Source organism: Manis javanica, chromosome 5, assembly GCF_040802235.1.
Source record: "Manis javanica isolate MJ-LG chromosome 5, MJ_LKY, whole genome shotgun sequence".
Classification (NCBI taxonomy): Eukaryota; Metazoa; Chordata; class Mammalia; order Pholidota; family Manidae; genus Manis; species Manis javanica.
In genome coordinates, this window is record NC_133160.1 from 92,131,991 (window position 1) to 92,158,399 (window position 26,409).

The 26,409-nt window shown below is 34.0% G+C and overlaps 1 protein-coding gene across 5 annotated transcripts in view; it reads right to left on the reverse strand.

Annotated features, from left to right (window-relative positions):
- The window catches only part of RAP1GDS1 (Rap1 GTPase-GDP dissociation stimulator 1), a 170,258-nt gene that overhangs the window by 74,382 nt on the left and 69,467 nt on the right, over nt 1–26,409 (reverse strand). For all 5 annotated transcript variants that reach the window (XM_037020188.2, XM_037020187.2, XM_037020184.2 and 2 more), the window contains one exon: nt 23,068–23,193. In XM_037020188.2, the coding sequence (XP_036876083.1) occupies nt 23,068–23,193 (126 nt within the window). The remainder of the gene's footprint in view (nt 1–23,067; nt 23,194–26,409) is intronic.

A 26,409-nucleotide genomic window follows, 5' to 3' on the forward strand; every position in this document is an offset into this window, starting at 1 on the left:
AAATGCTCAGAATAGACTTACCATTTGACCCCGGAATTCCACTTCTAGGAATTTACCCTAAGGATGCAGCACTCCAGTTTGAAAACAACAGATGCACCCCTATGTTTATTGCAGCACTATTTACAATAGCCAAGAAATGGAAGCAACCTAAGTGTCCACCAGTAGATGAATGGATAAAGAAGAGGTGGTACATATACACAAAGGAATATTATTCAGCCATTAGAAGAAAACAAATCCTACCATTTGCAACAACATGGATGGAGCTAGAGGGTATTATGCTCAGTGAAATAAGCCAAGTCAAGAAAGACAAATACCAAATGATTTCACTCATCTGTGGAGTATAAGAACAAAAGAAAAACTGAAGGAACAAAACAGCAGCAGAATCACAGAACCCAAGAATGGACTAACAGTTACCAAAGGGAAAGAGACTGGGGAGAATGGGAGGGTAGGGAGGGATAAGGGTGGGGAAGAAGAAAGGGGGTATTATGATTAGCATGTATAATGTGGGGGGTGGGGGAAAGGGGAGGGCTTTACAACACAGAGAAGACAAGTAGTGATTCTACAACATCTTGCTATGCTGAAGGACAGTGACTGTAATGGGGTTTGTTGGGGGGACTTGGGGTAGGGGAGAGCCTAGTAAACATAATGTTTTCCAAAAAAAAATAATAAACAAAACAAAATATATAAAGAATTCATATGCGTCAACAACAAAAAACAAATAAACCAATTAAAAAATGGGCAGAGGATATGAACAGACATTTCTCCAAGAAGAAATACGGATGGCCAACAGGCACATGAAAAGGTGCTCCACATCACTAGTCATCAAGGAAATGCAAATCAAAACCACAATGGGATATCATCTCACACCAGTTAGAATGGCCACTATCCAAAAGACAAAAATAACAAGTGTTATCAAGATGTGGAGAAAAAACCTTCCTAAACTGTTAGTGGGAAAGTCAACTGGTACAACCACTATGGAAAACAGTATGAAGTTTCCTCAAAAAACTTAAAAAAGAAATGCCACATGACCCAGTAACTGCACTTATAGGAATTAACCCAAAGAAAACAAAATTCCTGATTTGAAGATACATGCACCTCTATGTTTACTGCTGCAGTATTTACAAAAGTCAAGATATGGAAGCAACCAAAGTGTTCATCAATAGATAAACAGATGATGAAGATGTGGGTACATATACAGAATGGAATATTATTCAGCCATATAAAAGAAATGAGTCCTGCCATTTGCAACAACATGGATGGACCTGCAGGGTATTATGCTAAGCAAAATAAGCCAAGTGGAAAAAGGCAAATACTATATTTCACTTATTTGTAGAACCCAAAACAAAGCAAAATGAATACAGTATCAGTAGACTCAGAGACACTGAGAATTGACTGGTGGTTACCAGGGGAGAGGGGTGGGGATGGGGGTAAAGGGCCCAAAAATCTCAATCATAATGTAAGTCGGTCATGGGGATGAAAGTGCAGAATGGAGAATATAGCCAGTGGTTCTGTAGCGTCTTTCTATGTCAACAGATAGTTAACTGCACTAGTTGGGGGTGAGGATTTAATAATGTGTGTAACTGATGAACCATTGGGTTGTATACTTTAAACCAATACAATATTGGGTATCAGTTATACTTCAATTAAAACAAAAAATGGTAGAGATGATCAGATTGGATAAAAAAGCAAGACACAAGAAAGACTCAGCAATGTTATCTAAAAGTAACCTACTTTAAATATAAGAACATTTAAACAAAAACAAAAGAATGGTAAAAATATATTATGCAAACATGAATCAAAGGAAATTTATGTATCTGTATTATCAGACATAGTAGCTGACAGACAAGAAATATTACCAGGGGTAAAGTGGGACATTACATGATGTTAAGAAGACATAATGATTCTAACTGTCTAGGTACCCATCAACAGACCTTCAAAATTTATTGAATAAAACGTGATAGAATCAGGAGCTGACTGATTTAATTATAGAATAGGGGCTTATTAAATGTTAACTTAGCTTTTGTGTCAGGCACAGTGGATATAAACAGAAATATAGAAAGTCCTTGCTTTGTAGAGATTGTATTCCAAGGAGGAAGACAGAGCTGTAAGCAGAATAAAAGCTTCAATATAGTTTTTTACATGATGTATGGACATACAGAGAAAAGAATATATACCTCTTCTGGAGAAACAGGTGGAGGAAAAAGGAGAAAGAAGGTTTATGTAACACTCCACAGAAATTATTGTTCAGGACAAACAAGTATATTCCTATAACATCTATAAGTTATGAATCCAGAATCCATAACAATAGGTAGATTTTACAGTAAAATTGAAGTGTTTTCTCTAGCTCACCTGCAATCTAAGTTAAACCCTACTTAACAGATACAATATTTCCTAAAGTAGAGATTAATAGCATGCATTGTAGAATCAGTTTAATTATATTAAAGGGTATTTCAAGACCTGTGCCCAAATTAGCGTTATCTCTCCTGCCTTTGTTTATCAAAAATTTGGGGGGTACATACAATGCTTCATACTGAACTAGGTTTTAGAAACACAAAGATAACTAATTCATAGTTAAGGAGAGAAAAATATGAAGGAAAATACTTAAGCAATAAACACAAGTTTTCAGAGTATAATGGAAGCATGAACAAGGAAATTCACTTTACCTGGAGGGTCAGAAAAAGACATGTGGTCATATTTTCCAGAATGTCTTTCAAGCCCTTATTGGCATATATTACGTGTATTAAAAAAGGTGTGCACTTTTCTCTTTAGATTTTGGGTGGATTCCCTTATTAACTATATTGAGGAAAAATTCATGTAAAATAAACTACATAGATTTAAAATGTGTAACTGATGAGTTTTACGAGTTCTACATACCATAGAAACCACCAAAACAATCAACATACCAAACATTTCATCACAATCAAGATTCCTCATGTCACTTTGTGGGCCATCTCTCCCTCTCCACCTCTGGCTCCAGACAACAACTACTTTCTGTCACTGTAGATTAACTGATATTATACATATCCATACAGTATACATTCTTTTATGTCTAACTTCTTGAACTGAGCCTAATGATTCTGAGATTTATCCACTGCATCAGGTATGTAAGTGGCTTATTCTTCTTCACTGATGAAGAGTATTCCATTGCATGTATATGTCACTATTTTTTAAATCTATTTACCTATATCAATAGACATTTCAGTTGTTTCCTGTTTGGGGCTATGGTGAATATGGATGTATGAGTCTTGGGGTAAATATCTAGGAATGGAATAGCTGGATCATATGGTAGGTGTATGTTGTTGAGTATTACACTTTAAAGAAGAATGTATGTGCCACTGTAAAGTGATATTTAGGTTCTCAAATACTGTTAAAAGTTAAAAATTCTTAAAAGAAAGGACAATGTAAGTACTCTTGGGCCTATAAGAAGAACTTAAATTCATATTAAACTGAAGTGAAACCTTAGCTGCTTTGTATCTAGGTAAGCATAAGGCTTCTCCAAAGTCAATTTGCCACTAGAAAAGAATCAGCCCCCATCTACAAAACTGATTTTAATGTGTAACTTTTCTAACTAATTTTATAACAAATAATCATCCAAATCACAAAATGAGAAAAAATTTCAAGGCTAAAATAAGGTTTGATAAGAAAAATTCTAGAAATGACTACTACTAAGAAATTATGTCATTAACAAGTCAGAACCGTCAAGAGGAAAAAGGCAATTAGACCTTCATGCAAGAATGATGCAATTGATCCCACTCTCAGAAATCATTAAGTATTTTCACCTGGAGGCTCAGTTGTCAAGATAATCAATTTTAACATCAAATTACTTTTTAAAAAATTGCCTATGCTTTACATTCAGTTATGACTCCCTGGAATATATACCAATCTGAAAAAAATAATTTGGCCTATCTTCATTTTCATCTTTTCTTTATTATAAATCACTGCATAACATTGATGACCTGATAAAGATTAGGTAATAACCTTAATAACATACATTAAATGTTCATTAACTGATCCTTACTATATTATGCAGAAGTGAGTGCAAGGAAAAGGAAAAGATCATGTTTTGTTCACTCAAATGACAAGTTGTCCAATGGAAATAACCTGTTTCTGTCCTTCCATCTTTATATTATTGCTTATTTTATGAAGGTTTTCCAGGTCACTGAAGAACTTTTTTTGCTGCTTATTTGACACATTGCTATGGCTTTGCTACTTTAAACCTCAGTTCATTTAATTTAAAGCACAATATGAGAAAAAATTTTATATTAGAAAGCTACTAAACAGAAAGTTCACTTTGCTATGTCAATAAATTAGAGGAATTTGAAAGGGTGTATCAATCAGGGAAATTAAAATGTTTATTAAAAATGGATAAGACACGTATAAATTCCTTTCTATTATTCTTCTTCCCAGAAAAGGAAGAATTCCTTCAAGATAATTAGTAAGGCCAGTGTAGTTTTAATTTTTATTATATATACACCTTGTGTGCAGAGGAAACAGTGCAAAGCAATAGTACTTGAAAACTTGAAGGATATACCTATGTTTGTCTAGCTGGTTTATTGAGAATAGTAAAACTCAGACTTTGTCTGGATTTGCTTAGTTTTACTAGAATCCTGATCATATAAAAAATGTCCTTTATTTCCCAATGAATAAAAAGGAAAGACAGTATTTCATACACTCCTCTACATTTACAGAAAATGCAAAAATAAAGATCAAACATGATAAAGTGTGTTTATACACACATGTACTTTTCACATCAAGTTTTCAAATTTGGAAAAATGTAAAAGTTTTTCCTTCATCACTTGGTTCTGCTCCATCTTCTTTCAGTTAGGCAAAGTTTACTTTTGGGATTTACAACAGATTAAACAAAATGTTGGTTTAGGATTAGTTCTTGGTAAAATTATTCAAGCATATTCTTTTATCTGTAATTCTAAGAGCTGAACTATTAATACTGAAGCATAAATGTATTTAATGAAGTACTTATATAATTATGAAAGTGATAACTTCCTCAAATTAAGTATTTATAAAGACAATGAACCAGAGACAAGGATTTTTAGTCCAACACTGTCACTAATTTAGCTGTTGATCCTGAGAAGTCACTCAAACTCTTCAGGCCTTAGTTTCCTTATTGGTACAATTTAGAAGGGGTAAATGAGATGAGTTCTAAAAGTCCCTTCTATTTAAAAAATTTTATGAATTCTAGGTCCCTTTATTCCCTTCAGATTTTATAACTTCTCAAGGTTCACTGAATCTACATATCCTATCCAAGTATCATCAGAACATTTTGCTAAATGCAAAAGATTTAAACTTATTCAATGTTTACTCCAAAAATGTATAATATAAAGATACAGAAATTGTCCACTTGTTATTTCCTTTTGCATTTCTCTCATAAGAATCTCAGACTTACTATGTCCCCAGAAAATAAAAACAAAAACAAGTAGCAGTGACAACAAAACTCAGAAAAATGTAACAGAACAATTTCTGTTCTTTCCTGTATCAGTAAACTGTTCTGTCCTGTCCAACTGTTAAAGCCCCAAATATAGGAATCACACTTTCTCCCCTACCTTCAGTCCTGATCTATCCATGATTCTCAGTACTACCCAATTCCTTCTGATGCCTTCCATCATCAGTACCATACCCTAATCCAAGTCACCATTATCTCTTGCTAGGACTATTACAAGTCTTATAATTGGTCTCCAGGCTTGCATTCTTAATTCTTCATAACCCACTTTACATGCAGCTCCAAAAGAGATGCTTTCAAAATTTAAATCAGACCACTCTGTGAACTTCTCATTACTCTAGAATGATCTATGAAGCTCTTTGTGATCTGGGTCTTGTTTATTTCTTCACTTTATTGCACAATACCCTCCCTGTTCACTGCACGTCATATATCTTGTGCTCTTTTCTGCCCTCTGAACACATCATGTTCTTTCCTCATGCAAAGCTTTTTAATTGCTACGCCTCTTTAAGGAATAGTCTTCCCTTTCTCTTTAAACAGCTCACTCATGCTCATTTGTCAGCTCAAATAACATCCTCAGAGATAACTCTCTTCACATTCAGACACTCTTCCATTAATCACTTTATTTCCTTGATATCAATGATCACATCTGTAAATATATTCTTTTTGTAGTATTCACTTTCTTATTATCTCCTCCTGTGCTCCACAAGAACAAAGACTTCTTGCTCTTACTTTTTTCCTATGATCCCCATCACGTGGCAGTGCCCTGAACACAGTGGACTCAGTTAACATTTGTTGATTAAAATATTAAAATGTTAACTGAGTCCACTGTGTTCAGTAGTACTGAGAATCATGGATAGATCAGGACTGAAGGTAGGGGAGAAAGTGTGATTCCTATATTTGGGGCTTTAGCAGTTGGACAGGACAGAACAGTTTACTGATACAGGAAAGAACAGAAATTGTTCTGTTACATTTTTCTGAGTTTTGTTATTACTCAGGTTCATACATATAAATATACATGAAAGAATATAAAGGCAAAGAGTGAGAATTTCCTGTAATTTACACATCACTACCAGAAGAAAACATGTAGATCCTATGGCCCTGGTGTAGGTAGGTCACTGAGGCTTACTATAGGCAGGAACATAAATACATGTCTTCAGTGACATAAACACATGTTACTAACTCTAACTTAACTTAGTAGAAATGGAATTTTTTCCTATGTCATATAGAAGGCAGATTAAAGGAAGATTCAGAAAAAAGATTAAAGATGGCGTGAGAGGAGAGATAGAGGCTTCCTCCTAAAACTGGATACAATTAGAAAATTTAATTGGCGCAACTAATCCTGAGAGAGCAACAGGAAAGAGGACGGTGCCAGACTGCACACACATGGAGAAAAGAGCAGACCTCACTGAATGGGGTAACGTACCAGAGCTGTGGCTCTGCAGGACCAGAGCCCCTCCCCCACTCCAGCCCACTGGCAGGAGAAAGAGAAACGGAGAAGGGAGGGAGTGGAAGGCTTGGGACTGCTGAATACCTAGCTCCGGAGATCTACGCTGGGAGCACAAACCTACATTTCACCATGCTTTCATGAGACTCGCATGACTACTGGGTTGGAAAGTTAATACAGGCAGAGTTCCTGGGGAGACTGGGATTCCACCTGCTTGTGGAAAGCAGGGATCCATATCTGGCTGCTCTGGGACAAAAACTTATACCTGTGTGACTGGCCCACTGGCTCAGGCAGTGGAGACAAGCACAGAAGCCAGGAGGTGGGGAACAGCTCTTTCCTACACCCACGCACAAGTACTGCTCCCCTGTGACTCCTGACACTGATTCAGGGGCTCAGCAACTCCAGAATAGAGCTTCTGGACACTAGAGGGTGCCATATACAAACATAAAATGCCAAAGGTACTTTGTCCAGAGTAAAATTGTTAATACAACTCCCGAGAAAGATTCAAATAATATGGACCTCATGACTCTTCCTGAATGGGAGTTCAAAATAAAAATAATCAACATGCTAGTGGAGGTATGAAAAGACATCCAAGAACTCAGGAATGAATTCAGGTCAGAGATCCAATCGTTAAAGAACACGATGAAGGGTATTAAAAGCAGGTTGGATATTGTGGAGGAGACAATAAATGAAATAGAAACTACAGAAGAGGAATACAAAGAAGCTGAGGCACAGAGAAAAAAGGATCTCTAAAAATGAAAGAATATTGAGAGAACTGTGTGACCAATCCAAGAAGAACAATATTTGCATTATAGGGATACCAGAAGAAGAAGAAGAGAGAAAAAGGGTTAGAAAGTGTCTTTGAGGAGGTAGTTGCTGAAAACTTCCCCAATCTGGTGAAGGAGATGGTCTCTCAGGCCATGGAGATCCACAGATCCCCCTATACAAGGGACCCAAGGAAGACAACACCAAGACACATAGTAATTAAAACGGGAAAGATCAAGGATAAGGACAGACTGTTGAAAGCAGCCAGAGGCAGAAATAAGATCACATACAAAGGAAAGCCCATCAGACTAACAACAGACTTCTCAGCAGAACCCTTACAGGCCAGAAAGGAGTAGCATGATGTATTTAATGCCATGAAGCACAAAGGCCTGGAACCAAGATTACTTTATCCGGCGAGATTATGATTCAAATTTGAAGGGGAGATTAAACAATTTCCAGATAAGCAAAAGCTGAGAGAGTTTACCTCCCACAAACCATCTCTGCAGTCTATTTTGGAGGTACTGCTATAGATGGAAGTGTTCCTAGGGTTGGATAGCTGTCACCAGAGGTAGTAAAATCATGGTAGGGAGGGTGGAGCAGCTGATTGTGAGGCAAATGAAAAATTAAACTGACTATCCCCAAAGCCAATCAAGGGATAGAGAAAAAGTATAGAAGCTGATACCTAATAAATAAAGAATGAAGGAGGAAGAAAAAGGAGGAGAAATTGAAAAGAACCTTTAGATTGTGTTTGTAACAGCATACTAAGTGAGTTAAGATAGACTCTTAGATAGTAAGGAAAGTAACCTGGAACCTTTGGTAACCACGAATCTAAAGCCTGAAATGGCAACAAGTACATACCTTGGATAAAAAAAACAAGACCCATCTATATGCTGCTTATAAGAGACTCACCTCAAACCCAAAGACATGCACAGACTAAAAGTCAAGGGATGGAAAAAGATATTTATGCAAACAATAGGGAGAAAAAAGCACTTGTTGCAGTACTAGTATCAGACAAAATAGACTTCAAAACAAAGAAAGTAACAAGAGATAAAGAAGGACATTACATAATGGTAAAGGGCTCAGTCCAACAAGAGGATATAACCATTCTAAATATATATGCACCCAACACAGGAGCACCAGCATACGTGAAACAAATATTAACAGAACTAAAGGAGGAAATAGATTGAAGTGCATTCATTTTAGGAGACTTCAACACACCATTCACTCCAAAGGACAGATCCACCAGACAGAAAATAAGTAAGGACACAGAGGCACTGAACAACACACTACAACAGATGGACCTAATAGACATCTATAGAACTCTACACCCAAAAGCAACAGGATACACATTCTTCTCAAGTGCACATGGAACATTCTCCAGAATACTAGGCCATAAAAAGAGCCTCAGTAAATTCCAAAGATTGAAATTCTACCAACCAACTTTTCACACCACAAAGGTATAAAACTAGAAAAAAATTGTACAAAGAAAACAAAAAAGCTCACAAACACATGGAGGCTTAACAACATGCTCCTAAATAATCAGTGGATCAACGAACAAATTAAAATAGAGATCAAGGAATATATGGAAACAAATGACAAAAACAACACAAAGCCCCAACTTCTGTGGGATGCAGCGAAAGCAGTATTATGAGGAAAGTATACAGCAATCCAGGCATATTTAAAGAAGGAAGAACAAACTCAAATGAACAATCTAACGTCACAGTTATCAAAATTGGAAAAAGAAGAACAAATGAGGCCTAAAGTCAGCAGAAGGAGGGACATAATAAAGATCAGAGAAGAAATAAACAAAATTGAGAAGAATAAAACAATAGCAAAAATCAATGAAACCAAGAGCTGGTTCCTTGAGAAAATAAATAAAATAGATAAGCCTCCAGCCAGACTTACTAAGAGAAAAAGAGAATCAACACACATCAACAGAATCAGAAATGAGAAAGGAAACATCACGACGGACCCCACAGAAATACAAAGAATTATTAGAGAATACTATGAAAACCTATATACTAAGAGGCTGGAAAACCTAGAAGAAATGGACAACTTCCTAGAAAAATACAACCTTCCAAGACTGACCAAGGAAGAAACACAAAATCTAAACAAACCAATTACCAGCAAAGAAACTGAAGTGGTAATCAAAAAACTACCCAAGAAAAAAAAACCCTGGGCCAGATGGATTTACCTTGGAATTTTATCAGACATACAGAGAAGATCTAATACCCATTCTCCTTAAACTGTTCCAAAAAATAGAAGAGGAGGGAATACTCCCAAACTCTTCTATGAAGCCAACATCACCCTAATACCAAAACTAGGCAAAGACCCCACCAAAAAATAAAATTACAGACCAATATCCCTGATGAATGTAGATGCAAAAATACTCAATAAAATATTAGCAAACAGAATTCAACAGTATATCAAAAGGATCGTACACCATGACCAAGTGGGATTCATCCCAGGGATGCAAGGATGGTACAACATTCGAAAATCCATCAACATCATCCACCACATCAACAAAAAGAAAGACAAAAACCACATGATCATCTCCATAGATGCTGAAAAAGCATTTGACAAAATTCAACATCCATTCATGATAAAAACTCTCAGCAAAATGGGAATAGAGGGCAAGTACCTCAACATAATAAAGGCCATATATGATAAACACACAGCCAACATTATACTGAACAGCGAGAAGCTGAAAGCATTTCCTCTGAGATCGGGAACTAGACAGGGATGCCCACTCTCCCCACTGTTATTTAACATAGTACTGGAGGTCCTAGCCATGGCAATTAGACAAAACAAAGAAATACAAGGAATCCAGATTGGTAAAGAAGAAGTTAAACTGTCACTATTTGCAGATGACATGATACTGTACATAAAAAACCCTAAAGACTCCACTCCAAAACTACTAGAACTGATATCGGAATACAGCAAAGTTGCAGGATACAAAATTAACACACAGAAATCAGTGGCTTTCCTATACACTAACAATGAGCCAATAGAAAGAGAAATCAGGAAAACAATTCCATTCACAATTGCATCAAAAGGAATAAAATACCTAGGAATAAACCTAACCAAAGAGGTGAAAGACCTATACCCTGAAAACTATAACACAGTCTTAAGAGTAATTAAAGAGGACAGTAACAAATAGAAACGCATCCCATGCTCTTGGCTGGGAAGATTTAATATTGTCAAAATGGCCAACCTGCCCAAAGCAATATACAGATTTGACGCAAACCCTATCAAATTACCAACAACATTCTTCAACAAACTGGAACAAATAGTTCAAAAATTCGTATGGAAACACCAAAGACCCCGAATAGCCAAAGCAATCCTGAGAAAGAAGAATAAAGTGGGGGGGATGACACTCCCCAACTTCAAGCTCTACTATAAAGCCATAGTAATCAAGACAATTTGGTACTGGCACAAGAACAGAGCCACAGACCAGTGGAACAGATTAGAGACTCCAGACATTAACCCAAATGTATATGGTCAATTAATATTTGATAAAGGAGCCATGGACATACAATAGGAAAATGACAGTCTCTTCAACAGACAGTGCTGGCAGAACTGGACAGCTACATGTAAGAAAATGAAACTGGATCACTGTCTAACCGCATACACAAAAGTAAATTCAAAATGGATCAAAGACCTGAATGTAAGTCATGAAATCATAAAACTCTTAGAAAAAAACATAGGCAAAAATCTCTTGGATGTGAACATTAGCGACTTCTTCATGAATATAGCTCCCTGGGCAAGGAAAACAAAAGCAAAAATGAACAAGTGGGACTATATCAAGCTGAAAAGCTTCTGTACAGCAAAGGACACCATCAATAGAACAAAAAAGTGCCCTACAGTATGGGAGAATATTTTCATAAATGGCAGATCTGATAAAGGCTTGACATCCAAAATATATAAAGAGCTCACACTCCTCAACAAACAAAAAGCAAATAATCCAATTAAAAAATGGGCAGAGGAGCTGAACAGACGGTTCTCCAAAGAAGAAATTCAGATGGCCAACAGACACATGAAAAGATGCTCCACATCACTAGTTCTCAGAGAAATGCAAATTAAAACCACAATGAGATATCACCTCACACCAGTAAGGATGGACACCATCCAAAAGACAAACAACAACAAATGTTGGCAAGGTTGCGGGAAAGGGGAACCCTCCTGCACTGCTGGTGGGAATGTCAATTAGTTCAACCATTGTGGAAAGCAATATGGAGGTTTCTCAAAATGCTCAAAATAGACTTACCATCTGACCCAGGAATTCCACTTCTAGGAATTTATCCTAAGGATGCAGAACTCCAGTTTGAAAAAGACAGATGCACCCCTATGTTTACTACAGCACTATTTACAATAGCCAAGAAATGGAAGCAACCTAAGTGTCCATCAGTAGATGAATGGATAAAGAAGAGGTGGTACATATACACAAAGGAATATTATTCAGCCATTAGAAGAAAACAAATCCTACCATTTGCAACAACATGGATGGAGCTAGAGGGTATTATGCTCAGTGAAATAAGCCAAGTCGAGAAAGACAAATACCAAATGATTTCACTCACCTGTGGAGTATAAGAACAAAAGAAAAACTGAAGGAACAAAACAGCAGCAGAATCACAGAACCCAAGAATGAACCTACAGTTACCACAGGGAAAGAGACTGGGGAGAATGGGAGGGTAGGGAGGGATAAGGGCGGGGAAGAAGAAAGGGGGAGTATTATGATTAGCATGTGTAATGTGGGGGCTGGGGGAAAGGGGAGGGCTCTGCAACACAGAGAAGACAAGTAGTGATTCTACAACATCTTACTATGCTGATGGATAGTGACTGTAATGGGGTTTGTGGGGGGACTTGGGGTAGGGGAGAGCCTAGTAAACATAATGTTCTTCAAAAAAATAAAAAATAAATAAATAGAAAGGTGATCAAGATATTTCAATTATTAAAATTAAAAAAAAGGAAGATTCAACAGGTTAAACCTTTGTTGGTTCATTGTATGGTGGCATGCCTTTTGATTTGCAACTTTCAGCATCATGATACTGGATTTAAAATAAACATTCTGAAAATGACAAAAAATTATGTTCTAACTTCAGGTCTCCAGGCTTGCATTCTTAATTCTTCTTCAAATCTCTATGATATAAGTGTATTTTCCTAGCAAACTTTATAAGCATAATCATTACTATATGTGGGCTATATCATCAAAGAAGGCAGAAGAGAACAATTATCTTGGATGTTAAAGAAAGGGTTTTTATACTCAAAAAAGCTGGTAACCTGCTAAACTATAATCCTGTTTCTGTTGTAGGTAGTTGAAAAAAGAATTTGGTAGCCAATGACCTAAAACATTAAAAGTAATATCATATTTTTAAAGTCAAACATATTGACTATTCTGAATGTATATTTATAAAAGATTCTTGTATTCTCCCTAAATAAATGGCCTTTTACTATTGCCAGGTGCTAATTTTATCTACATGGAACAGGAATGGTAAATAAACATATCTACATTGTTTTTTTAAGATGAAGTCAAAATATATATGAAATCTACTAGGGAATAATATTAAATTCTGATACTTACTACTTACATTTCCCCTGTAATTTTTCCAAAATAGTGAATTTCTATCATGTACCTTAGATCAATATGTTTTAAGCATTCAAATGAAAAATTTGAATGCATTAACTTCTTTTATGAAATTCAAAAAGCAACTATTCCCCATCCAGGTGCAGGTAAAATGCATGAAAGACAAGATATAAAAGCAAAAGCTATAAATATTGCATCAGCAAAATTAGAAAAATGAGTCATGAAGAAAAAAAACATCATGACTTTTAAATGCCCAAATATCAAAAAAAGAAGCATAAAGCTTACAGTTCTGTGACATGGTTTTATATTCATGTTTAAATATTGTCTTTATGCAGGAATATTTCAAATATATTTACATTTATAATTCAGGAGAGGAAAACAACAGTAGAACAGTAGATACAATTACAAATTAGGTCACAGTCTGGCATCTTGATAGGCACAACATTGGCATGCCTGCTGATGGCAGTATTCATTTCTCTAGTCCATTAGTTTTCTCACAGCAGTCAAAATTTGACAATTCTACATTTTTCAAAGTCTTTACATAATAACAAATATCCATAAATTACCATACATTTGCCAAAGAAACCACTGAAGTTACTCTGCTCCTTTTACTTTTGTATTTCCTTATTATTTTTTTATTAGCAAAAAAGACTATCTGTAACTTATAAACAAGTTATAAAATAATTTATTAAACATATTTCCATAAATGACTTCTGAACAGCATTTAGCTAATAATGTAAATAACTTACTGCTCCAATTTATTAGTCTAATTTTTCAAAATCAAAATTAAATTTTACTCCAATTATTTTAAATATGAGCGATACTTCTCTATCAAATTATTTCATACTTAAATCATGCTACGCTATGTGTATGTGTGTGTCTTGGTGTACACATAAATATAGCTATGATTTAGAATTTAACTTGAATAACAGCATAGTTTCTCAAAAGGTACAAATATTTATTCCACTCTGCAAGAAGAATGCGAATTATTCACTTTTAAATTGTATTTATCTTTTATATTCCTTCCTAGCCAAAGGAATACCCCAATCTGTAACAGGGATAACTTTGATTAAAAACAGAACAAGTTCTTAGCACTTCAGTTTGGTTACAAAGAGGGAAAATAAAAACAGAACAGGTAAGAAGCACAGAGGGTAATATGTACTGACAGGGTTTCAATAAACAGACTAGAAATTTTTACATTTAATATGTCTAAACTTTGTATCTATAATGAAATTACAGTCATAAAGTTGAGAGGAAAAAACAGAACAGACTTCAACAACAAAAACAAAAATCTTATTTTTCCAGAGCTTCCTAAGTTAGGCTTTTCCCCTATAAGTAAGACTTGTTAATCGGGAAAGGAAAATTCCAAAAGCCATTCCAGCTTTGACTCAGATACTAGAAGGGAACTGGGTATACAAGGGACAAAAAAATTAACTTGGCAATCATGTATGACTTCTTATTGAACTCAAGAAAAATCATCTAATGTTTTTGCCAAGTGCAATGCTTCCTTCCTCACATGTTGCCTGCCTCCACTTCCATATCTATAAAACTGGTAACTACCTGAAAACTATTATTCCATCTCCAACAAGGCATTAGATTTTTTATAAATATATATTATTTGGAATTTAATAGAACAATGGAAAAAAAGAAGCTACAGAAAGTATTCTTTGCTCTACAATTTAATTAAGGTAAAAACATATATAATCTTACATTTTTAAAATACCATTTTAATAACAGGAGGGCTTTGAGTGTGGTATCATAGTACAAAATGGGATAATCATAGTACCTCAAAATGTAAACTATCTCAGGGATTGGTTATGTATCTAATACTGTTTAAAACTGTACAGTACTTTACAAGAACCAATCAAATTGATAACAATCTAATTTTAATTCATATTTTAATTTCACTCTCTCTGCTCCAGTTAGTATTTAGTGTATCTAGTGATACACAGAAATATGACTTCCTCATACCTCCGCCTCACTTCTACTCCCATTCCAATCCAAACTATATGTATCTCAATTTCAACCCATCTGCAGTGCCTCTGTCCTGTCTACACATCAAAGTACAAAATAATGCCCTAGCCTCCACAAATTTTAAGTTCATAACACATTAATACATGGATACTTACTCAAGATCTCTAACCACAGTAAACATCCACTACCATTTGGTTATTTTAAAAAACCTTATCTTCATTACTGTTTATAACAGATCGCCCAGCCCAATTCTGAACTTTTCCCCTATGTGCCAAGTTTCCTGCCATCACCTTGTCATTGACTTTTGTTAGCTGATGTGCTTGACAGGCCAATGCCAGAAACACTCTATGACTGCCCCTGTATCACCTTATTTTTTAATACTTTCACTCATCTTTTGTCCTCTTTCTCTAAGGTAGAAATGTCCTTTCCCTTTCTAATACCAACCCTGGTATTTACTTGGGTTCCTGATTTCATTTTTTTCCATCTATGATCTTTCTGCATCAATTATCCTCTCTAGGAAATTTACTCTGCCCTTGTCCATAGGGTCCTATCCCCCAAAATATGTTTCTACCTCCACTATTCTATATTACTGTCACAATGCTGTCCTTCCCTCATACTACTGTTTTCCTTCTAGAAAGTTAATACTCTCTTTTCATTTCCTCATTACTCACCAGAAACCTTGAAATTTATCTTCTTTTCCATAAGACTCAAAAATGTTTTTAAAAACATGAATGTCAGTGATCATCAAACTTCAGTATTTTTTTCTTAGCAAATTTTACCAGCCAACTCTCTGGAATTCATGGCAATCAACTTGTTTTCCTTTCAAATCTTTCAGCACTTCTTCACAAGCTCCTTCACTTTTTCTATACCCTAAATGTGTCTGTTTTCATTTTCCTTTAAACATTTCTTCTGTTCTCATGGGTCAATCATCACTTTCACATGCATAAAATTCACAAAGCTCTATCCCAAATGTGAGAACAGCACTTTAAGTTCAACATGCCTCCAATCATAAGCAGCTAGCTGAAATCTCACTATTTCTGTTGTTGGTGTTATCCAGATTCAAATTATGGACTGATGAATGCCTTCATCTCACCTGTTATCTTCCTGGATTCCTTCTTACATACACCTGCACACACACATACCCTTCTTCCTTCTTGTTCTCTCTTTCATTTGTTCTTATGCTTCAGAAAGAAACAATAGCCTTCTAACTGGTTATTCTTTACCTAGTCTATTGCCCAGTGGTTTTCAGGTAGGAATGTGCATCAGAATCATTTCGGGGGAGCTTTTGCAGAATATACATGATAGGTTAGATTCTAGTTTCAGAGATTCTGATATTTATGCATTTATGGTTCTATCACATGTATACATTCAGGTAACAACCACCATCAGTATGTGGTATTTTTTAATACTTACTCTCATGTAAATTAGATTTCTATCAAATAATAGGCTTGAAAATAAAAAATAAGCATATTTCTCAGTCTCAGAAAGTAAAATTTGAATATATTATACAACACAGAAATTGAGCAAGCATGATGAATGAAAAGTAGAATTGATTTTGGTTTAAAACAAACTAAGAAACATACACATTCAAATAAAAACTTCAATTTTAAAGTTATATGCTTGAAGCAAGAAACAACACATTTAGGTTATAATGCCCAAAGAGAACTACTTTTGCTAAAGTACTCAGTATTATTTCTTGGATTCTGTTAAAGCTTTGATAGAAGAAAAAAATCATATGGAGACTATCTGGGCTATTTTTCTAGACTCATTATTGAAGACTCAGTCTCTAACACCAGCTAGTATTTTAAGGAGATGTGCACAGAATCATCTAGAGAGCTAATGACATCTGATGATAAATCTCTTCTAGCATTTGTCTCAACAGTGTTTTGTTTGATTGAAGTACTAGAATATTTCTCCTTAGCATAAAATAAAAATTTCTTAGCATAACAAATTTTTTTTCACCCTGACTGCCAAGATACTCAAATTAAATTAGTGCACATTATATCAAGTATATTACCCCTGATTCTTACTAGATTTATCTTTGCCTCTCTTTATTTTGCTTCTGGCTGTTACATCTTTTCACTCTCTCTTTTTAACTAAAGTATCATTGATATATAATCATATTGGTTTCAAATATACAGCACACAGTTTCAACAGTACCCATATTATTAAATCCTCACCCCCTCTAGTGTAGTTACAGTCAACATAGAAAGATGGTACAGAATCACTGACTATATTCTCCATGCTGTACTATCCCCGTGACCAACTTATGTTATGACTGAGAATTTTTGTGCCCCTTAATCCCCCTCACCCTCCCCACCCACGTATGCCAGCCCCTCCCCCATACTAACCACCAGTCACTTCTCAGTGTCTCTATAAGACTACTGCTATTTTGTTCATTTTGTTCTGTTTTTTTATATTCTACAAATAAGTAAAATCATTTGGTAATGTGTCTTTCTCTGCTGGCCTTTATATATTTATATTAAATACTTTGGGTATATTACTGTATGTATTATATTGTGTCACAGTATGCTTTTTAGAAATAATGTTATGAGCTGAATGTATGTGTCCATCTAAAATTCATGTTGATATCCTAACTCCTGATGTGATAGTATTAGGAAGCAGTTAGGTCATGCAGGTAGAACCCTCAGGAATGGGATTAGTGCCTTTATAAAAAGAGAAAGGAGAGCTTGCTTCCTCTCTTCTATCTCTGCTAGGTGAGGGAGGATACAAGGAGAAGGTTGCTGTGGGCAAACCAGGAAGGGTATTCTCAGCAGATATTGCATCTATGGGCATCTTGATTTTGGTTGGATTTCCTAGCCTCTAGAACTAAATAAGAAATAAATGTTGGTTGTTTAAGCCACCCAGTCCATGGTATTTTGTTATAGCAACCTGAACTATATGATCATACATAAATGTGACATATTTCTTTTGCATAGCAGTTCATAATTCATATTATACATCTATATATAAACCTTATTTAATCCACACAAATTTACTTTACCAATGAGAAAACTAAATTCATAAAGACTAAATAACAGTAAATAACAGAACTGAAAATTCTATCAATCTGGAATATTTGCCTTCCAGGGCAAATAAAGAAATTATGCAAATAGTGCTTAAATTTTATTTATAATTACATTAATTTTAAAATGAACTATATTCCTTTTATAAGCAATGTATTATTTGCCTAATTTCTAAAAAATGTCTCCAATTCCAGCTCCCATCATCCCCACATTTATTTTTATTCTGATCAAAAATCACTTATTTAGTATGCACTCCATTAACTGTCCACAAGGTATGTTTCTTTACATTTTATTTTCTCCACCATATTACAAGTTCCTTAATGATGTGAACCTTTTTTAGAGATTATGACTGTGTTACCAAACAACATCTATTCCCAACTATATATTTAGGACATCTTTACAGCAGAGTATTTTCATGTGCTAACAGCCATAATTACTGTCTCTAAAAGTAGCAGTTACATACAGTTGTTTCTTTCATATATGTACTTTTTATATGATGTACTTTGGTAATAAACCCATTCATAATATACAACAGGCTGATAAAAGTTGAAGAATCTCATTTTTATAATTACTGGCTGCTAATTCTATTTTACTCTAAAAATTGAATACTGAAAAATAGTAGGGTTAATATACAGACCTACAAAACCTTTTAATAACATAATTAATCAAATACTTAACCTAATTTTTAATCACTGAAATAAACATTTATTCTAAATGCCAGACATAACTTGCTGCTGAATATAATTGATTATTCTTTTGATTAGTTAGGCAATTTCAAAGCATGTCTGTGTTATATCAATACATATTTATCTAACCAACTTACATACAAAGTATTATAGAATTATTGCTAATTATTGTTAAGCATTTGCAGTCAGAATGATGAATTCTTTCTTCATCCTTTATATAAAAATAGTGTAACACAGTAAGAATCACTAATATAACAAACAGATCCGTGAATGCATTTCAGCATCCTTTCCATTTACACTTGAAGTCAATGAAATAAACAATACTTACTTCACTTCATAAACACTGGCTTTGGCAAGCCTGATTATCACCTCATTTTGAATATTTATTTATTTATCAGTGAGCAAAAATCCAATTTTCTTTGTATCATGTAATATAGCATATCATATAAGCTTTTCAGTGTGCATATTTCCAATAACAGGACTAAGTATATAATAACAGACATTAATTTGATTTCTGTAAAGAGGCATATTTAATTTTAATATGCACTAATTTGAATTATATATTATTCTTTCTCTGGTATATAAAAGGCACAAATATTTAATTTCATGTAATCGTTTTCTTCTATCCTCTACTCAATAACTTTTAACAAGTACAGCCGAAATCAATTATTTCCTGACTTCAGCAGCAACATCTGCAAAGAAAATTCAGTTTCCAATCACCAGTTTATTCTTGTAAATTATAAATATGTGGTGGAATTTAACATGAAACTGTCCAATACTATAAGGCCATTTAAATATACAGCAATTTAAAATGTGCACAGCTATATAAATAAACTAATTGCTGAAAGAAGGCAATACCACAAAGATGGCCTGATAAGGAAAATAAGAACTCATTCCTTTTTCATATCACCTTTGAGAGAATTGTGTGATTAAACAGGCCAAAGGTATGCATTTCTGAAATTTAGTACTACTTCTCTTTATTTAAAATCACAATGTATCCCATCATAGCTTTGCTGATTTCTTTGTAAACTGAAATATAATTTTTCTCTGTTCTTTTACCTAAAAGATGTCAAACTTCTCATAAAAAGAGTTATTTGGGCAAAGTTAAAGGGCAAAGGATTTTTTAAATGTTGCTTATATTAGAAGTATGTTTTGATACTTTCAGAGAGAAATCTTTAACTGAAATGCCTTGGAGGCTCTCTGGAAGAACAGAAAAAAGACCAGGCATTTCAAATGAAACAGGTTCCTACCCAGTGACTCTTTCATCTCTATATGCAAGAGACAGAGACTGGGATTAAAAAAACCTCATCAGCAACAAAGCCTCCCTCAATCCCATTTAACAGTTATTAACTGTTACCTGATGTTATATAAGACAGTTTCCTTCCATCAGGAAGAGTTCTTACGATGGGCACAGTTAAAGCTGGTACAACTGAAATCTGACCTGTTTTTTCCAAAAGATCTCATGGATGTGGGGGTAAGTGTAATAGTTTTTACAGTTGGAGCTCTCCTCCTTTCAAATAAACTATGTTAACTGAAATGTGCTAAGCAAATGCTTTATTTTTTAAGTGTTACAAATATATAAAATGTGCACACATTTCTCGAATTTTCATCTCTAATAGTGAATTTCTTATGGTACTATACTATCTGCACATTGTCTTAATTTTCCAATGTAAGCCTAGTATCATTCTGAATAAACCCAGACTGAAAAATTATTTGAAGTACATTTATAAAGTGTCAGTAAACTGATTAGTCCAACAGGTAAGTTTGATAAAACACAAATCTGAATTTCAAAACATATGTTATTTGTAAAAAAAAATATCCCTTATACTTAAAAGGCTGTCATGTATACTTTAGTATTCTCTTAGGAATGAAGCATTACATTTTTCAGAGGAAAGAAGGTTAATTAAAAGAGAAGCTATTTTTTAAAAAGACAAATTTAATTTCTGGGTTCTCTCAAACTTTCAATTGTTATAAAATGTAATGAGAAATGCATTTCAAGTAGACTCACAAATCAACCACAAAGCATCAAACATACAGAACTTTTTATCATTCTTATAATTCAAATAAAGGTGCTGTACTTTCCCTACAATTATTCTGGAGAAATCACTGAGGAATTACAGAGATTTCATTTCAAATAAAAGGATAAGAAAGCATACAGTCTTATGGAAATTATATGACTAAGACAGCACGGCAAAATGAACACACTTCATCACATGATTTACAGTAATAAATTACTTATTATATTTTTTCATTTTTAAGACTACCAACCTCATTTTCCTTAAGGCTTAAAAGTATAAAAAATAGCCAGTATTCACTATACTTAATTTTCCACTTAACTGTAATTTACATTGAAGCAAATGAGAATGAAGTGGTTTTAAAATATTTATTAAATAAGTGAAACAAAAATTTAACTTCATAGCCTAAAGCATATCCACAGACTTTATACTGTATACCCCATTAGAATATAATAATTGGGTATAATAAACACTATAATGGATTTTAGTTTCATCAAATAATAATCTTATTAATCAGACATTTACTGCCATAACTTCAAGACTCTTCAGAGTACACAGGGGATAAAATTACTCTGTGTCCATAAAAATCATAGTAAGATGAGACAATAAATCACTGTGGATGTTTCATCTATTGTGCCAATACTAAGTGAAATTCTAGGACAAAAGTACTCAAAATGATTATTTCCTATGCTCAAACTATGCATAGTTCAAGAATAACTAAACCAAACAAGGATTAAAGAATACTTTAAATAGCCTTAAATTCTAGTAATAAACACAGAATTAAGTAATAAAAACAATAATGATCACTGCTCTCTGATTACATGCCATCAGTCTCTATTACTCTGTAGAGATCTTATAAATATCTATTGTTAAAATTAGTTATATAAAATATACGGCAAATGGTTTCATTCTTGAAAGTTAACATAAAATATGGTGTTTAATAAAAATCCCAAATATAAAAATGCAGTTACAAATACAAAATACTAGAATTTTTTAAGGAAAGCTAACACCCTAGGATAAAAGTAATTGGGATGAAGGAACGGATAGGCAAATTTATAAACAGTATTGAAGAGTTGTAAGTTAAAATTCATATTAAGATATTCATGTCCTCAGACATAATATATATAATGTCCCAGGAAGAGTAAGAAAATAATGAGGCTAGTCTTACCACTACTGCTACAGACATGTTAGAGCTGAAAGCTATAGTGTCCTTCTTTTTTTCCTTTTCTTTCTTTTATCATAAATGAATGTGTTTATGACTTTATCTTCTATCTGGCTCATATACACAGATCACTTTTGGAAGCATTGCCTATGATAAAAGGGCTATGTTTTTTGTGTATAAACTCAATGGGAAAAAAAATGAAAGTTTTCCTAGTTGTATAAACAGAACTAAATTGCTAGGAAACTTTACAAGTGAATGTTAAAATACGTGTTTTTGGTTCAGAAAATAGAAATCAAAGGAAAATCAGGGTAAGCCTAATTAAATTGAATATACTCATGACTTTCCTGTATTTTGTTTACATATATGTGGGAAGAATTAGGAAATGTAAAATTTTTGCAATATACCCCTACCCAAGTTCTTGCTTTCTTTATGCTTAGACAGTGTAATAATATAGAAAGTGGTGAGGATGACAATGACATTATGACAAATAGAAATGGAGTCAATACAGATGCAGTAGGCCAACCTAGCTTTTGAGAGGATAATGGTTTTTATGGATGGTTTTACTGAATTACAATTAAAAATGTATTTGAACAGACTTAGGAACTTTAAAAGACTGTGTTTATCATAAGCATTCTCATTCAGAGATAGTACTTCAATAAAACCTAGTCGAAAAGATACTTTTTTCTACAATTAAAAACCCCAATTTCTTAGAAACTGACTTACTTTCCTCTGAAAATAACATTTGTGATAACAAATGAAAATAATCCATTTGCTGTAACTTCCTAGTTAAAAAAACTATGCCTCAAATTTCCACTGGTTCTGCTAAATAAGCAGAACTAGGCCCATGTTAGTGTCAGCCTAGAAAGGACAGTACTAACACTAAAATTGGAATTACTCTGAAAATCATAACTCTTAAACAAAGTTTATAAGGGTATCACTGACATTTCAACACTTACGGCTATCATAACAGATGTTTCCTAGAGCCCTGCCTGTTTGCAGCAGCACTTCCTGGTCTTTGCTATGTAGCAGCTGCACCAGTGGTGAAATCAATCCAGCATCCACACACGGAATTCGCATAAATTCTGAAAATAAGAAACATATTTAATTAAAAATCTAGATTCACAATTTACAATTTCATAAATCGTGTCCCTTAATAAAATAAATAGCTTCTACTAAAATGTTTATGATGGCTTACTATTTGAAGAGTACACTTTGTTCAAAAGTACCATGATAACTCTATTAAATACTTCATGAAACAAGTACACAAAAATTAGTGGGGTTGTACTTTTATTTTTTGCTAATAGTCTCTGCCATAAACCAAAAGGATTTTAATTAACTCTCTTTATACCTAATTTATAACTATTTTCTTATAATAAGTGGATGTGCTTGGGAAGCAATATGTGATGATAAAAACACTGGCAATGTTCTTTCCATGAGTCTGATGATTAAAGTACTATGGTCATAAACTAAGCAATCAAATTGCACAACTTTTCACTTTATGCTATTTACAAGGCCAAATATGAAGTATTTTAAAAGTTTCAAGTGAATCATTAAAAATAACAGGTCTTTTTCAATAAGTAAGGCCTAGTGGAATCATCTATCACTTATCTTCCTTGCTACTCTTCATTAAAATTCATTTTGTGGATCACTCCCTTCTGCTGCTGTGCCCATGCATTCACAGGTCTAAAGCCTTTGTTATAGCCAAATGAGCCTTTGTTATACTTTAAACTAATTTTTTGTTAGTTTTATAGTTCTCAATTTATTGACTCCTAATGATACCATCACAGTCATGATTACAGACAAACTTTTTTACGTGTCTGATGGTGGACAAATACAAAATTTAAGGATAGTGAAGGTATCTAGTTGGTGAAAGTTCTCCAATAATCAATGTTGAAATTGTCATTTTAGACATTATGAGTTACTGTAAGGACCTCCCAGTCAATAAAGTTATTCAACAAAAACCTAATTCTTCAGCTATAACCCATTATACTAAAAAATCACTTTTTTCACTATCACTTTCAAGGGGTCCACTCCTTACAGCACAAGTGCCCTCCTAAACAATCCTCCCTCTCTTTCCCTTTATTTTCAAATTCCTAAACCACATAATACAGGGCTGTTGTATGAGTTGTTACCACTGAAACAACTTTTTCACCCTAACACAAGTCAGAGAGGTATTCCTCTCTACTCAAAAAAAGGATTACATTTCTATCACATCACTTACTTACCACTATTATTACTGAAAACCTTCTGTAATTTAAACTTCCAAGATTAAGATTAAAACATAAACTTTAGGAGTACTTCTTCTAAAACTTCTGTAAGTTTATTGTTGATGGTTTTTTAACCTCAGTACTATGAGGTATCCCATCACCTACTGGGTAGCAAATTATGTCACATACTTCCATGAATGCAATGAACACCTTCTACGAGATATGACACATCAGCCTGTCTACCTCGTAAAGTTTACTTTAGAATATTTATACATTTCAAATCTTAATGTAACCAACTGGAATTGGTCAAATTAAATACAGAAATTCATTATCCTTTTCACCTCTCCCAATATCTAGTTTCCAACAGTAGGATCATTTTGAGGACCACTAAAATAAAAATTTAGAAATACTCTTATTTGCACTCTAATTTCAGAAGTGGAACCTGTTATTATATCTTCTATTTGTTGTTTTGTTGCTATTCCTCAGGCAATGACAATCTTGATGAATTAATATTTTATTTGCTTTGATGTTCTAATTATCTATACAATACCAATATATCTTTCAAAATTTTTATGCTACAATCAATAACTTCAGTTATGCTTTAAATAACAGAGGATAATTAGAGGAAAATTGTGGAATCAAATAAAAACATTCTTAACTTTTTGTTCAAAAGCATAGAAAGAACACCTTAGACATACTTGATGCTCTATGTCAAATTGTATCTCAATTTTTTTTTAAAAAAAGCATATAAACATAAACTAGTATTTTCCTCAGCTTTCAGTCAATGTAAAGACAACACTGAAAGTCCTTAGATAAAGTAAACTTCTAAAACCTGCTTTTCATCCAATGTGCTGTTTAACTGAGGACTGCAGCTTTCCTTAGTTTTAAAAACATGAAGGTACATGCTTTAGATGGATATATGCAAAAATAGACCAGGAACTTATCAGGAATACATTGAAAACATTATAAATATTGGAGAGGCTAACAGAATAGATGTGACATTCATCCTTGATCAAAGGGGTTCTCAAATAAAAACACTGAGTGCTTGAGTCTACCTCAATGTTTGGCAGACTAAATAGTAATATATATTCAGTCTGAATTTTCTCTAATAACATCCCTATATTTAACACTTGGCTCTTTGTTTTTCTTTAAAAGAATAAGGGAAACTATAAGCAATGGACATAAAAGAATAAGCAAAGGATATAAAAAAAGACATTTTTTATTCATACTGTATTGCCTTCTTTTTTAAAGATAATACTAATAACTATAACTGATTCTTACAAAATGGCTGAGGTTAAGCTTCCAACATTGAAATTCTAAGGTACACATGTTTTTTTTATTGAAGTATTGTTGATATACCATCTTACACTGGTTTTAAATATACAACAAAGTGTTTCAAGAGTTATCCATATTATTAAATCCTCACCCCAACTAGTGCAGTTACTGTCTGTCAACACAGAAAGATCATTGACTATATTCTTCATGCTGTACTACTATCCCTGTGACCAACTTATATTATGATTGAGAATTTTGTGCCCCTTAATCCTCCTTGTCCTCTCACCACTCACCCCAACCTCCTCCCCTCCCCCTATACTTCAAGCTACTTGACAACATGGTGCCTTTCTTTGGGAGTATCAACTTTACTCAATGAGTTTTCTAGGGCATACATAAATTTTATACTAAAATAAACATATAATTGTTATGGAGTAGAGGGCAAAATTAAAATAAATAAATTTGCAAGACAAAGCAGGAGACTTCTGTGTTTCTGGCCATGCCCTCCCCGGTCTGTCCTGGGTGTATGCTTTCACTCTTTAAAGCATTCAGGTGCTTTTGCAATCTGACAAAGCATAAAGGAGGAAAGGCATTAACACTGATTGAAACTACTGATTCCATATTATCTCAGACTGAGATATGGTTCTCATGCTTTACAGGCATCAGAATCACCTGGAGGATTGTTAGGACAGAGAGCTGGGCCCCTCGCCCACAGTTCTCGATTCAGTAGATCTGGGTAAAGGGGTCCAGGAATTTGCTTCTGACAAGTTCCCACTGATTCTGATGGAACCGGTGTTTGGTGGACTAGAGAAACAGATG